The sequence below is a fragment of the Paroedura picta genome, chromosome 6 (genome assembly GCF_049243985.1).
Source record: "Paroedura picta isolate Pp20150507F chromosome 6, Ppicta_v3.0, whole genome shotgun sequence".
In the NCBI taxonomy this organism is placed as follows: domain Eukaryota; kingdom Metazoa; phylum Chordata; class Lepidosauria; order Squamata; family Gekkonidae; genus Paroedura; species Paroedura picta.
The window spans coordinates 1,444,558-1,460,305 of NC_135374.1; the positions used below are offsets into that span (position 1 = coordinate 1,444,558).

At 59.4% G+C, this 15,748-nt stretch overlaps 1 protein-coding gene across 1 annotated transcript; it reads right to left on the bottom strand.

Moving 5' to 3' along the window:
* Positions 1-233: 233 nt before the first annotated feature.
* PHOX2A (paired like homeobox 2A) lies at positions 234-15,541 on the bottom strand. The gene is made up of 3 exons (XM_077341139.1): positions 15,252-15,541; positions 6,592-6,779; positions 234-4,491 (listed from the first exon to the last, which is right to left on the bottom strand). The coding sequence occupies exons 1-3, from the start codon at positions 15,463-15,465 to the stop codon at positions 4,048-4,050; spliced, it is 846 nt and encodes a 281-aa protein (XP_077197254.1). The 5' UTR covers positions 15,466-15,541; the 3' UTR covers positions 234-4,047.
* Positions 15,542-15,748: the final 207 nt, after the last annotated feature.

Sequence of the window (15,748 nt, forward strand, 5' to 3'; positions counted from 1 at the left end):
TCTTTCTTCCAGGCTGTGCCCCTTCTGCGCCTCTTAAGCCTGGTTGGGATTCCTTGGTCACAAGCAGTGTGCGAGTGGCACCAGCGGACCAGACGGGTCCCTTCCCCCACAGCCCCTTTGCTGCCCCGTAGCCGGCTCAGAGCTTCCTTGTGCAGGGGGAGCTGAGCATTGATGGAGATGGTGTGACCAGGCCGGTCCTGCTATGGTCTCCTCAAGGACAGGCCAGAGAGAGCTTCAATAAATTAAGTTTATTTGGATTAACATGTTTTGCAAATGAATTCAATAAATTACAGAAACGCTTTTTAAAAAAACCAAACAAGCCAAACAAGGAGTGAAGGGTGGCCGTTCAGGTTGAGCCACCCAAGAGAGGCGACCCGGAGGAGGGGGGGTGGGGGGGTCAGGGGCTTTGTTTACAATGACCGCAGCCAGCTTGGCCCCAACAGAACCTGGGCTCAGAATGAAAATGCGGCTGAAGGGCGGGGAGGCGGGGGACACCTTTAGCATGTTGCTGCTGTCCAAAATCTCCATCCCGATGATCCAGCTCAGCATCTCTGCCTTAACATACTCGGAACATAAATACTTAGAAGGCAAAGCTGCCCATCAATTCCAGCCTCTCACAGACTGGCAACAGGATCACCCACTTGGTCTGTGGTGGAAGAGCTGGATTCGAATCCAGTCGCTCCTTTGCGATTAGTAAGATTTTCAGGGAATGAGCTTCTGCCAGTCAACAGTCCTGCCTGTTGTGGGTTTTCGGGGCCTGGCAGTTTTAGTCCCTGAATGTTTGGCCCGTAATTGTGGCCAAGATCTCCAGAGGGAGGACGGTGTGCCAAAGAGAGTAAACAGCTGCTGGGCGTTTTACCTACTTTTCAGGGGGTGGGGTGTAACCCATCACATTCCTGTCTTATCTTAGATTCAGTCCACCCCCCAGGAGATAGTGATACATTGCGTATACACATACACACACTCCAAGAAGAAAATGAAATGCCCAGCCACTGTTCACACAAGCCACACTGTGGCCCGGAGAGATTCCCCTTTTGCCATGTCCTACCTCTAAAGTGACCAGCCAAGATTGCTAGTAAAACACCAGGGGATGAAATTACAAGGACACACTGGCCGCACAGTCCCCAAACGCCGCACAGCCAGTTGGCTTTGGCCATGAAAATCTTTGACAATTCAGTCAATGGTCCCTTTGTCTGACTTCAGTTCTGGCATTCAAAAGTTTGCACCCTCAAACTCTCTAAGAAGCTCCAGGACTCAAATCCAGATCTCTCTGGGCCTGGGAATGACCCCTATGAAGATGCCCCTTGCGCTTGGGAAGCAGCCAGAGAGAGACTCAAGTGGGTCACCTTGCTGGTCTGAAGCAGCACAACAACAAAAAAATCAGAGTCCAGGGGCACCTTTAGGATCAACAAAGATTTATTCAAGGCGGGAGCTTTCATAGAATCATAGAATCCTAGAGTTGGAAGGGGCCACACAGGCCATCTAGTCCCACCCCCTGCTCAACGCAGGATCAGCCCTAAGCATCCTAAAGCATCCAAGAAAAGTGTGTCTCCAACCTTTGCTTGAAGACTGCCAGTGAGGGGGAGCTCACCACCTCCTTAGGCAGCCTATTCCACTGCTGAACTACTCTGACTGTGAAAAACTTTTTCCTGATATCTAGCCTATATCGTTATACTTGTAGTTTAAACCCATTACTGCGTGTCCTCTCCGCTGCAGCCAGCAGAAACAGCCTCCTGCCCTCCTCCAAGTTACAACCTTTCAAATACTTAAAGAGGGCTTGCACTCGAAAGCTCACGCCTTGAATAAATCTTTGTTGGTCTTAAAGGTCTTAAAGGCACCTGACTGGACTCTGATTTTGTTTTGTTGAGCCAGAGAGAGAGAGAGAGAGAGCGCTGTGTGGGTGCCTAACAGCCCCCATGAGAGGGTGTGCAGGTCCCTCCCCCCAGTCCCTTCCACACTGTCCCCACCATCCCTTTTGGACCCTGGAAAGATCATTCTGGCATCTGTGGGGCTGCAGGTAGGAGAGGGAAGTGGTGGAATCTCCCCCTTGTGCAAGCTCACAGCAAAAGATTGCAGGCTCCCACCCTCCCCAACAGTTTGTGCTCATGGGTCTCACAACCCCAGAGGTGGTCTTGACTGCAAGGGACTACGGGGAGGGGGAGGAAGAAGGTGGGCCTCCGCGGCCGATCGGCTGAATACAAACCTGCAGCACCTCGAAGACTAGCAACGCTGATTGCCCACCTCCCCCAGGAAGGGCACAGTGACCCACAATTAAAGCTCCTAATTGTCGTGAGATGTTAAGGGGCTGCCCAGGGGTCGTGCTTCATTTCCAGAGGGGACAGCTACTCTGTGGTAACACACCTGCGGGCCCAGGTGCAGGTGAGATCCTCTTCAGGCAGGCAAGAAAGGGCCCCCAACACGCCTTCACGCCTTCCTGCACTGTGTGGTGAGAAAGACACGTGTGTGTGTGTGTGTGCATATGTGGGTGTGCATGTTGTAGGACACCTAAGGGACCATTCTGCTCCATCTGCATCCAATGCAAAGGGATCAACCATCCTGAGGGAGGGGAGAGACCTTGACTGACTCACGGTTGTTTGTCCTGAGCACTCCTCCTCCTTCAGGGCCCCTTCCCAAAATCTTTGTGGCCATGATAGTGGGATGCTGGCTTTGGTGGTTCTACACACAGGGTGGCTGCTTCTTTCAGAGGAGACCCAGGCAGAGATGGAGAAACAAAATCCCACAAGCTCTCGGCCCTTTTCCCCCGGCCGGCATCTGCGGGTGGTGACCAAGGAAGTCCCCCCCTCCCAAAAAGGTATTTGGACATCACTCCTCAGAGGTTGGCCCTCTGCTTGGCCCTGGCTCTTTTGCATCTGCGATGTCCCTGGAAATCCACGGAAGTTCTCCTTTGGGCAAATCTCTCTGCATCGATGTTCTTCGGTCGGTCGTGGGGGACTTCTCCTCTGAGGCCGCAGAGTTGGGGCAAAAGGGGGCTTGCCAAAATGGAGGGGAGGTCAGGCCCAGGGGATGGTGGCTGCTTCGGTCTCCTTGCCTTGGGGGAGGCGAAATCGTCTTGGATCTGCAACAGCAGCCAAGGTCTGCTGAGGAAGGCCAAAGGAAGGCCTCAGAGGGAGAAGAGGCAACATCAGCAGGGCTCACACGAAAGGACGTTCGGTCCACCATTCGGTCGGCAAGCATGAAGGCCGAGATGCGAGGCCCCCTCCTTGAAGCCCCCTGCGCTGCATCAGCCCCGTGACCCACCCTCCAGATTTCTGGTCGGCCTCGGGAGAAGTCAGCACGGTGGCTTCTTTTCCACAGACTTCGGCTCCCTGCTGGAAATCCACCCTTTTCAGATATATCCTCTTTTCGGCCCCCATTGTGGCTGGAGGGTGTGGCCGGGACCGGTGGTGGGACGCCGAAAGTGGATTTTGGGACTGCAGACCCAGAGGGCCGAGCGCCTTCCCCTTTCCTGGGCCCCACAGCAGGCAGACATCGATGGAGCTGCAGGACCTCTTCCCCGGAGGCCATAAAAAGCCCTGTTTCAAGACGGCGGCCTCCCTGGAAACCTCTCCGTAGTTTCTGCCCTCGCCTCTTCCCGCCAACCTCTAAACCAACCAGGGAGACAAAGCTGGTTCTCCTCTGGGGCAATCGGGGCGCTATCGAAGAGCCAAATTCTGGCACCCATCACGGAGGAAGAGGGATTCGGGCGGGAGAATTCGCAGGCAGCCGTTGTGTGAGGGAGATTCTTCCACACGGGATTCAGAGTCGGTGTTGGGGTAACTGGGCCCGTTCCCGACAAGGCCCCGCATGAGAAGACGATGCGAGTTGGGTGAAGTTCGATGCAGTCGGACAGCCTAGAAATGACGACACGCAGGAAGGAGACGGAGGCTGAGGGTCCCTGGGGGTCGGAGTGTTCTTTCGGGACGAGCCCCCCAGGCGGCTGTGCCCCCCGGCCCTGGGAAGCCACCAGCCACCCGCAGGGGGGGGCAATCTTTTGCGGGACACCCAAGGGAATCGGCAATGTCTGCGTTGCTCGGGCCGAGCGGTCAGTTAGAAGAGGTTGGCCTTGAGGGGGTTGGGCTTCCGGTGGAAGGAGGACAGGACGCCGGAGAAGGGGCCCGGCATGGCTTCGGCCGGCTGCCAAGCCTTCAGGAGGTCGGCCGTGTTGGGGGCCCCGTTGCTGGTGCTCACGCCCGGCCAGAGGGGAGCCTTCATGGCCTGGCTGGGGTGGCCTGGCCCCAGGCCTTGACCGCTGCCAGGGCTGGGGCTGAGGCTGCTGCCGGGACTGCTCAGGCCGCCGGCGGGGGCCAGCGAGGCGGTGCTGTCGGGGGTCGGGCTGCAGTTGGACTCCTTGGACTCGTCGTCTTCCGAGGAGGAGCGCGGGTCGGGCTTCTTGCCGGCCGAGGAGCCCCCGCCGTTGCTGCCGTTCTGCCCCTTGGAATTCGCTGCCCGCTCTTGCTTGCGGAATTTGGCACGGCGGTTCTGGAACCAGACCTGGGGCGGAGGGAGAGGAGGGAGTCAGAAGGAGGCAGGCAGGCAGGCAGGCAGGCACTGAGGACGGGGCCAGGGGACGAGGGGGAAGTTCCCAGGAACCATCCAGAGCATCCACACGAGAAACGGGGAGGCTATTCTGACCACTTAGGTGATCCTAGGGATGCCAGCCTCCAGGTGGGACCTGGGGATCCCCCAGAATTGCAGCTCCCCTCCCAGCAACAAAGATCAGTTCCCCGGGGGGGGGGGGAAGGGCTGCTTAGAAGACAACTTAAATGAACTCTGCTCCATCTTCTATATGATGACCCTTCAAGAATTTGAAGATGGTTATCAGATCCCCTCTCAGTTGTCTCCTCTCTATGCTAAAAAGACTAAACTCCCCCAACCTTTCTTCATACGCCTTGGTCTCCAAACCCCTCACCACCTTTGTTGCCCTCCTCTGGACACGCTCCAGTTTCTCTACCTCTTTCTTCAGTTGTGGTGCCCAAAAGTGGACACAGGACTCCAAGTGAGGTCTAACCAGAGCGAAGCAATGTAGTACCATCACCTCCCGTGATCTGGACACGATACTCCTTATAAAGGTAAAGGTATCCCCTGTGCAAGCACCGAGTCATGTCTGACCCTTGGGGTGACGCCCTCTAGCGTTTTCATGGCAGACTCAATACGGGGTGGTTTGCCAGTGCCTTCCCCAGTCATTACCGTTTACCCCCCAGCAGCAAGCTGGGTACTCATTTCACCGACCTCGGAAGGATGGAAGGCTGAGTCAACCTTGAGCCGGCTGCTGGGATCGAACTCCCAACCTCATGAGCAAAGCTTTCAGGCGGCTGCCTTACCACTCTGCACCACAAGAGGCTACTACGATACTCCTTATACTACAGCCCAAAATCCCATTGGCCTTTTTAGCTACCAAGTCCCACTGCTGACTCGTTCATTCTCTGGCCTACTAAGACCGCCAGATCCTTTTCACACATGCTACTGCCAAGACAGGTCTCTCCCATCCTATAGTGATTGATTTGAGTTTTCCTACCTAAATGAAGAACTTGACATTTATCACTATTGAATTTCATTCTAAGCCCAGTTTTCCAGCCTGTCAAGATCATCTTGTATCCTTATTCTATCTTCTGGTGTGTTTTCTCCCCCTCCCAGTTTAGTATCATCTGCCATTTTAATAAGCACCCCCTCTATTGCTTCATCCAAATCATTTATGAATATGTTGAACAACACAGGGCCCGGGACAGATCCCTGAGGCACTCCACTTGTCACTCCTCTCCCAAAAGATGATGAACCATTTACAAGCACCCCTTGGATGCGATCTGTCAACCAGTTCTCAATCCACCTAACAATAATAAGATCCATGCTACATTTTACCAACTTGTCAACAATAATATCATGTGGAATCTTACTGAAAGCCTTACTGAAATCAAAGTAAACCATGTTCACAACATTCCCCTGATCTAGCAAGGTAGTAACTTTCTCAGAAAAAGAGATAAGGTAAGTTTGGCATGACTTGTTCTAGAGAAAACCATGCTGACTCTTAGTAATTACAGCCATCTGCTCTAGCTGCTCAAGGACCGACTGTTTGATGATTTGATCTAAAAATTTGCCAACTATAGACATCAAGCTGACGGGTTGGTAGTTACCCGGATCCTCCTTTTCCCCCTTCCTGAAGTTGGGGACAACATTTGCCTGCCTCCAATCTTCTCCTATTTCACCTTCAAGAAAGGTCCCAAATAATGGACAGAGGCTCAGAAATTACATTTGCAAGTCCTTTTAGTACCCTTGGATGCAGTTCATCTGGCCCAGAATATCTGGTTTCATTTAAAGAAACTAGGTGTTTATGGACTCCCCCCACAGTGATTCTAGGCCACAACTCCCCTCCCCCATCACATGAACTGGTTTTGCCACACTGAGCACAATTCCCGTCCTGAGCTTCATATTTTATTTTATAATTAGATTTATAGGACTGCCCCTCCTGGCCCATCTGCGTTTTCATCTGGGGAATGCAGCCAGGTTGGTCAGTAGCCGGCCAGCTGGACCATTCATTTCTAAGACGAGGCTAGGAGTTTGGATCCGTGGGTGAGAGCGGTCCTCTCTCTGACTCACCTGCACTCTGGCTTCCGTGAGGTCTATCTTGAGGGCCAGCTCTTCCCGGGTGTAGATGTCCGGGTAGTGAGTCTCGGCAAAAACCCTCTCCAGTTCTTTCAGCTGTGAGCTGGTGAAGGTGGTCCGGATTCTGCGCTGCTTCCTTTTCTCATTGATGGTGGACGGATCGGAGAAAAACTTGTAGGGGACTGGGGGGGAACAAAGTGAGGAGAGGACTGGGTAAGAGGAGGGGTCTTTTGTAGGAAAGTATCTGGAGGGGGCAGATATGGAAGCTAGCCCCCCTCCCCCTTTGACTAGGCTTGCCAGTCTCCAGGTGAGGACTGGAGTGCCCCAGGTATGACAACTGGCCTCCAAGTTACAGAGATCAGTTCCCCCAGAGAGAAAAGCTGCTTTGGAAGATTGATCTCATGGTATTGTACCCTCTCAGGCCCCTTCCCAAACTTCACCCGTCCCAGGCTCCATCCCCAAACCTCCAGGAATTTCTCAACCTGGAGTTGGCAGCACTTGTCTGAGACATTTTAGGACTTTAGAAGTAATTGCCGGCATTTTGAACGGAACTCCAAAACAAACTGGCCACCTGCCAGGATCCTTTTTTGGACACGTGAGGGGTGGTGCCTTCTCCCTGGGGCTCGCAGTTGGGCAGCTACATTCTGAACAAGCTGGAGCTTATGGATGTCTCCAAGGGCAGCCTTACGTAGACCATGTGGCAGTAGCCCAACTGAATGGAAGATCCAACGACTGGCACCAAATAAAAAATGGCTGAAGTAGACAGAGGAAGACCTTTGAAACCAGCAACTGACTATCCACATGGCCAAAACTGCTGCCACCAAGCCCCAAGGGTGGAAACATCAACAATGCACAAAATCCAGCGGCACCGACAGGAGCGTATTGGCTGAGAGGACAACCTGCTCCTCCAATCGCCCCCTCAAGAATAAATAGAAAGAAGAAAAAGAATGACAGTCTAGCCTGAAGCCAATAAAGGATTATAGATTAAGTGGGTCAGGGGAGAGCTGGGGAAACAGATGCAGCTGATAGGAGGCATTCTTGAACACAGAGCCCACTTTTTGAAAGAGGAAGTCGGGGGTCTATGAACGCTCCCCCCCCCATGACTGCCACGCAGCTCCATCTGCTCTGCAATAAATTGAATAATACTACTAATACTAATAACAACAACAATAGACAGTTCCATTCCATGCAAAGCCCATCAGTTTTCCTGACCAGGTAGCCCCCGTCTCTACCTGGGCTCAGGTTCTGCTTTTCTGCCTCAGCCACCAGTTCAGAACCAAGACGGAGGCTCCCGGAGGCTGTGGATTCAATAAGGAGATGGATTTCCTTGGCATCTTGATGACTTTATTCAGCAGCCTCCTGTAAAGATTCTAATCTGGAGCACCAGGCTGACCTTGGGCTAATGACAGTTCTCTTAGAACTGTTCTTGCAGAGCAATTCTCTTGGGGCTCTCTCGGTCCCACCTGCCTCCCAGGGGGCCTGTTGTGGGGAACAGAAGGGAAAGGTGTTTGTAAGCTCCTTGGGGGGGGGGGGCCTTCGTTTAGTGAAAAGCGGGGTATAAAAGACCAGCGCTGCTGCTGCTTCCAACTGCAATCCTAAGAAAGCTTTCATGGGAGTAAACCCCACTGAAAACCCTGAGTAGGCGTCTGAGCAGCCCTGCTCAGGGTTTTCCTTTATGAACGCTCTACAGCCCTTTCCCCACCTGGCAGTTTCTGCTCTTTATGCCTGGTCAGACCGAGAAGGCCCAAAACAGCAAGAGACATTCCTCTAGCGCCAACTCAGCATTCCAGCCGAGATCTTCGCACAGAGTGGTCTCCACTGATTCGGTGACCACTGGATCTCCAACCGTGTCCGGCCTTAAAGGACAGTCCTCTGCCAGTTGTGCTTCTAAAGCAGCCTGGATGCCAAAGCCCGTCTGAATTGGAGGGAGGGCCATCGAGCCCTTTGGGAAACTCCCGGAGCTGCTTGGCCTCGGGGCCCTCAATCTCCTCCGCTCAGCAAGATGGGTGAAGGGCCAGGCAGGCACCCCACCCTGGTGGCCACCCCAGCAAGGGGCCCCCAAGGCAAGCCAGAGGCGGAGGGGGTGGGCCGTGGTCTCCCTCACTGGTTTCCTGACCAAGCACCTGCCCTGCTTAGCTTCCGAGATCGGATAAGGCAAAGCTCAGGCTTTCTCCAACAGGGTTTCTTTGACTGACTTGGCCGGTTCTCCAAAGGGCTGGGGGTTGATTAATGTTAGATAGCTTTAAACCCCTCCCCTGCCCACCCCCTCCGGGCCCATCACTGGCCATTCCCCCCCCGGAAATGAACGGATGGATGAATGGAGAGAGGGGGGGGGGGTAGGCAGATAGTTGATGATAAACATTTATCAGGTGATAGGACCTGCCTCCCCCGGCCAAAATGGCCAATGATGGACCTTGGAGGGGGTGGGAAGGGGAGGGCCCCCAGTGGGGGGTCCATAGCTCTGCTCCCCAACCCTAATTAGCATGACCGTGCCACTCCTGGGGTTTCTTTAAGCCTGCAGGATGGTTGAGGGTGTTCTCAATGGTAAAAACGTTGAGAAAGGCAGAATCTAGCAAAAGAAGGGAAATTCCTGGCTCCAGGAGTGGGGGGAGGGTAAGGATTGGTGTCCCCCCCACACACACACATTGCCCCAAGGAAAGAGGGCATTTGCCCTGAGGAGACCCTCAGAAGAGCCCTGCTGGGTCAGACTGGGGAGGGTCCCTCCAGTCCAGCCTCCCGTCTCACACAGGGGCCAGCCAGTTCCTCTGCAGGGCCAGCCACAGGGCAGAGAGGCCGAGGCCTTCCCATGAGAAGACCCTCAGAAGAGCCCTGCTGGGTCAGACCAGGGAGGGTCCCTCCAGTCCAGCCTCCCGTCTCACCCAGGGGCCAGCCAGTTCCTCTGCAGGGCCAGCCACAGGGCAGAGAGGCCGAGGCCTTCACCTGAGAAGACCCTCAGAAGAGCCCTGCTGGGTCAGGCCAGGAAGGGTCCCTCCAGTCCAGCCTCCCGTCTCACCCAGGGGCCAGCCAGTTTCTCTGCAGGGCCAGCCACAGGGCAGAGAGGCCGAGGCCTTCCCATGAGAAGACCCTCAGAAGAGCCCTGCTGGGTCAGGCCAGGGAGGGTCCCTCCAGTCCAGCCTCCCGTCTCACCCAGGGGCCAGCCAGTTTCTCTGCAGGGCCAGCCACAGGGCAGAGAGGCCGAGGCCTTCCCCTGAGAAGACCCTCAGAAGAGCCCTGCTGGGTCAGCCCAGGGAGGGTCCCTCCAGTCCAGCCTCCCGTCTCACCCAGGGGCCAGCCAGTTCCTCTGCAGGGCCAGCCACAGGGCAGAGAGGCTGAGGCCGTCCCCTGAGAAGACCCTCAGAAGAGCCCTGCTGGGTCAGGCCAGGGAGGGTCAGAATCACAGAATCATAGAGTTGGAAGGGACCTCCTGGGTCATCTAGTCCAACCCCCTGCACTATGCAGGACACTCACCACCCTCTCGCTCACCACTGTCACCTGCTACCCCCTTGAGCCTTCACAGAATCAGCCTCTCCGTCAGATGGCTCTCCAGCCTCTGCGTAAAAATCTCCAAAGATGGAGAACCCACCACCTCCCGAGGAAGCCTTTTTCACTGAGAAACCGCTCTGACTGTCAGGAACTTCTTCTGGAGGTTTAGACGGAATTTCTTTTGAATTAATTTCATCCCATTCATTCTGGTGTGTCCCTCTGGGGCAAGAGAGAACAACTCTGCTCCATCCTACATGGCAGCCTTTCAGGTACTTGAAGATGGCTATGAGACCCCCCCCCCTCAGTCGTCTCCTCTCCAGGCTAAACAGGCCAAGCTCCCCATCCAGCCGCAGCCTGGTGGAAGGAGCTCCCGGGAGAGCTGAGGGCCCTGAGGGAGCTGCCACAATTCCTCAGGGACTGTGAGATGGACGTCTAGCTGCCCCAAGTAGGTCTAGCTGCCCCCCTGCTAACCTCTGGAGGCGTTTTTGACCTTCGTGTTCTCTGTGAGTGGAGTTTGGGTGGGGCTTTCAGTCCGTTGCCAATCTATCTGGTTCTTTTGTTACTGACTTTTGGGGTTTTGTTCTTTTAGGAGGATTTCATCTACTGTTAGTTGCCATGAGCTGGTTCGGGAGTGGCGGGGTATAAATAAATAAAAACTAAAAATAAAGATCCCTGGCAACAAAACCTCCGTCGACTTGCTGGTGTCTCCCTGGAGCAAGAAAGGACCGCTCTGGGCAAGGCATCGGCTTGGCGGGCAGAAACACCCTGGGATGAAAGAGGCAGGCAGGAGATGCTGGGACCCTGGAGAGGGGCCGGGCTCAGGGGCAGAGCCTCTCTTGGGCATGCAGAAGGTCCCAGGCTCAGTCCCCGGCAGGAGGGGGTGTGAGATAAGTCCTCCATCGGGCCCTTCCCACAGGCCTCAGAAGTCAAAGCCAGGCCTCGGATCTCAGAAATAAAGGAGCAAGAGGGGCCACAGACTGGCCCAGGGGAGCAGGTGGTATGAATGGGGAAGAGCTTGAGTATGGATGAGGTGCCTCGGGACAGCGAGCCAAGCCGCACGTGAAGGGCTCTTTGCCTTCTGCATGCCCCGGAGAGGTCGGGGGCTTCGCCATTCTGAGAGCATTTGTGGAAGGGGAGGGAGGGAAGGGGCACGCCAGCCCTCTTCAGAAGGCCAGGCACCTGCCTGGAGGAATTCCAAGAGAGAAGGAAAAGCCAGGAGGCAGATGGGGTTGCCAGCCTCCAGGGATGGCCTGGAGAACCCCCCTCCCCCGTTGCATCATCCCCAGATGATGGAGGTCAGAACCCCTGAAGAAAACGGCAGCTTCAGAGAGCGAGTTCTAGGGCAGTCGACCCCCTGAAGTCACCCCCCCTTTCCCAAACCCCATCCTTCCTAGGGTCCAGACCCCTCCCCCCATCTACAGGAATTCCCCATTGAAGCCCCAGTGCCCCAATGAACTGGGGCAGGGCTCTGGATGCAGGTCAAGCCCCCCCTGCCAGCTCGGACCCTCCCCTGCCTTTTGCCTCCCCCCCCTTCCCCTGCCAGGAACAATCCCGGGTGGCTGAAGGAATGGGGCGGGGAGGAAAGAAGGCGGGGCAGGGAGGGAAGCAGCACTTTGCCTTCGGACAATCCAGACTGACTCCGGAATGACCCGAGGGGATCTTTCCCTCGATTCCCATGGCAAACCGGGCGCACAAAGCCCTGCGCCTCTCTGCTCCGCGCCCGAAATCCACTCCGGATCCGCGCTGCGTTCTTGCTTCCCGGTCCCAATCCCGCGTCCAGAGAGGAGCCGGCGCCTGTTTCCTCCCCGCTTTTTTAGCGCGATTAATCCGGATTGCACAGGACGCGTCGCCCAGACTGCCCGCGACGGAGGCCCGTCCGCACGTCCCAGGAGCGCGTGTCCAGCCTGCGTGTATCTTCCGGCATCTCTTTGCAGCCCCCGGAGCGAGGCGGTCCCGAAGTCTCCCGGCCGGGCGTCGAGAAGCAACCGGGAAAGGCGGCCGCCCCCGCTCACAGCGGCGGAGCTCCGGGCTGCGGGGAGGCGGCAGGCGGGGGGCGCGCACAGCTCCTGCCTCGCCTGGGGCCCGCTTCGAGCCGGCCTGGACCGAGCCCTGGGGGCGGAGGGGCCCGAAGAGGTGCGCAGCGCCTGGGGCTGCGAGGGGCTTCCCGGGGGGGGGCGCCCCAGAGCTCCGCCGCCTGCAGCTGAAGGCGACCCCTGCTCGGCCTCCGCCGCCCCTCCGCGCCCGCCCCACTGCGCGGTCTCTCCCGAGGACGGACGGATGGACGGGCTGCTCCTTCCCGAGGGGCCTCCGCCCACCCACCGGCCGCCGGAGCAGCAGAAGCCGCAGCCGCGCGACCCCCTCGACGGCCCTGCGCGCAGGCGGGACCCGCAGCTTCTCGTGGCGTCTCGTGGGCGCCAAGTCCCGGCCGGGGGCGCGGGGCTTTCCTGCAGGGGACTGCAGCCCCCGCCGGGAGAGGGAGCCCGCCCCGCCTTCGTGGCCTCGGCCTGAGGGGCGCTGCCCCCCCCCCACGCAGCCCCACGCGCTCCGGACTTCCGAAACGGCTCCTGATTCTCCGCCGCAGCCCAGTTCTTCCCCCTGGCCGGCCAGGACAGGCCAAAGCAACCCGGGAGCAGGTCGCCCTGCGTAGCGAGCCCGGCACGTCCGCGGGGTCTCCCCTCCGAGGGCCGCCCAGACGAGACCCTGCGGAGCTCCCCCGGCCTGACGAGCGCCGGCTCTTCTGGGGAGGCGAGCGGAGAGAGGCGAGCGGAGGCGCTTTCCCCCGGCCGGGCTCTGCGCAGGGGCCCGGGAGGGACCGCTCTGGGGGTCGCCCTCCGAGGGCTGTCTCCCGCTAAAGGGAAGGCTGCGATCCCAGGCAAGCTTACCTAGGAGTAACACACACACCCAGTGTCTCCACGGGCGTCTCCGTCGGCGTCAGAGGAGACGCTTTCCTTGCAAGGCGACCCGCCCCGGGCAGCCGGCTCGCTGGGAGGGCGGCTTCGAGGCCCTTTGGCCGCAGTCGGATCGGGCCCCGACGACTCCGACAGCGGCGGCTGAAGTGCTTTGCGGCTCCCGCTTCTCGCGGCAGCCGACGCCGCCCGGGTCGATCCCTGGCCGGGGGACCGGGCGCCTCAGCCAGCTCCTCGAAGGTCCCAGGCCCGGCGGCTGCGGTGCGGCCGGGCCCTCTGGGATTCCCCGCCGGCCAGCCCGGGAGCGAGAGCGAGCCAGCAGGCCGCGTGGAGGGAAAGGGCCGTTGCGGGATCGCGCGCGGTTCTGTTCGCTCCGCCAGGGGAGCCCTTTGGGCCGGGCCGGAGTCGGACGGTGGGCGCGGTCCCCGTGTCGGGCGCAGACCTGCTCGTCTGAGCGCAGCCTCCCGTGTCAGCCCTGAAAGGCGGCCTCCCTCGCCTGCCCCGGTCCACCCCTACATGGCTGCCGGCCGAGGCGCCGAGGGGAGCCGGGGCGTTGAAGAGGCCCTTCCGACGCTCTGAACACGATCCGGATTCGAAGCTGGAACGAAAAGGCCCCCAACCCCGGGCAAATGAGCCGGCCCGGCGCGGAGTGCGCTCGCCCTGGGGAAGCCGAGAGCGGCCCGCGCGCTTGGGACAGCCGGCCCATTCGAACTGGGTCTCCTTCGCCCCGGAAAAGAAGGGACCGACGGAGTCCCGATGCCGCAAGCAGCTCGCGGCGATTCATTCCGAAACCAGCAAGGAAGCTTCTGCGGCTTCCTTAGGAGTCAATCCCCGCGGACACCGCCGGCCCAGTGGGTGGCTGGGTGGGGGGAACCGGGCGCATCCCCATGAATAGAAAGCCAGCGGTGAAGGTCTCTGGAATCCCGGCCTCCGTCCTTCGAGCCGTCGCCGCAGCCCCTTCCACGCCTGGCCCAGCCGATGCGGGCGGCGGAGGGAGCGTCGAGGGGCGCCCGGCTGGGCATCCCTTCCAGGCAGCGGCAGGCGCGCCGTCCGTCCCACCCCGGCAGCGGCCGAGAAGGTGGGAAGCCGAGGCATGAAGGGCAGGGGCCGACGCCGGGGGAGCTTTACGCGTCGGAAACCGGGGGAGAGCGAGCCCGGACTCTGGAGCGCCCGAGAGGGTTCGGGGGATTGGGACCCTGCAAGGACCCGCCTGACTTCATTTGGGAGCGCCCCGGTCGGAGCTCCAGCCGCTCGCTCAGATTTCGTTGGCGGACCCTGGGGGGGGGGGGGCGGGCGGGAGAGGGAGAGGGAAGAGCCCCTCACTCGCATCGGGACTGTCCTTTCCCCCGGGGCCCCGATCCCAATCGCGCCTGGAAAGTCAGTCTCAGACGGCGCGGGGAGCCTCTCTGCTGGCTTCGGTCGGTCCCGAGGGGCTCTCCGGTTCTTTCGCGGTCATGAAGAAGGGGGGGCGGCGGGGGGGGGGGGAGGAAAACGAATTCGGGGCCCTCATCAAAGCGAAAGGCTCCCTGGCGGCGCGGCCCGTCCGGGCTAGTGTAAATGCTCCCCCCCCCCCAATGCTGCTGCCGCCGCCGCCCGAGGGGGCGAGGCGGGTCGGGCGTCCGTCTTTCGTTTCTCTCCGCGGCGCCTTTGCCGGGTCAGTTTCAAAGGCGCTTTGGGCTCCTTTCCCCGCGCGCCGCCTTGAACTGGACGAGGACCCGCTTCTCGCCTCGGCCGGCGGGATGGGGCGCGATCCCGGCCGCCGCGGTCCAGAGAGGCGTTTGGGGGGCGTTGCTTCCCGCGCGACCGGGGATCGATCTCTGGCCGCCCCCGCCCGGCGCTCCCCCCCAGATTAAGCCCCTCAAAAGAGGCTATTTCTAGCAGCCATTTCTGCAAAAATATCAAATTAGATTTCTTGATCTCATCCCTCCATTGGCCGTAACCTGATTACCCATTAATTTGTTTGGGCTGTGAACAGAGGGGTTCGGCGTCCCTAACTCGATTAGGCGCAAATCTTATATCTTTATAACCGCATTGTGCAAAATTGGTTTATGTACCTGGTGGGTCGCCGACTCCCCCCCCCCGCCCCGTCTCCGTGCGAAGGGGAAGGGGATAAAGGGGCCGCCGCGTCGCCAAAGCGCCAGAGCAGAGGGGGCAGCCCGGGCGCCCACGGACCCTCCAGCCCCCCCGCCCCCCTAGAGCGCCCTTCCGCGGGCGGTGGCGGTGGCGGGGCGCCCCTTCCCCGTGGCCCTGGCGGGGCGGCCGTACCTGTGGCGTAGGGCGAGGGCTGGTGGTCGCGCAGGGCGCCCAGGGCGCAGTTGGCGCTGCCCAGCGGCTGGCAGGCCGGGTTGGCGCCGAAGCCGCCGCGGATGGGGCTGTACTGGAAGCCGCCGGCCTGGCTGCACGAGCTGAAGTCGGCGTAGGCCGAGGCCTCCATGGCGGCCATGCACGAGTCGTAGGAGTTCAGGTAGGAGTAATCCATTTGGAACACGCGGCGGCCCTGCGCGGGGCCGACGGGGCGGGCGGCAGATATAGTTGGCGGCGGCCGGGCCGGGCGAGGGACGAGGCGGAGGCCTCCTTTGCATGACAAAGTCTCCCCACTCCATTGGGGGCAGGAGCGCGCGGGGGGAGGGGGCGCCCGCAGGCCCCGCCCACCCCGCGCCGCCTTAACCCCTTCGCGGGCCGTGCGGGAGGCGGGTCTCGGGGCGCCGCCGCAGCCCTCTCGGCCTTGGAGGCCCCCTCCCCCCCAGGGATGGTTCAGACCC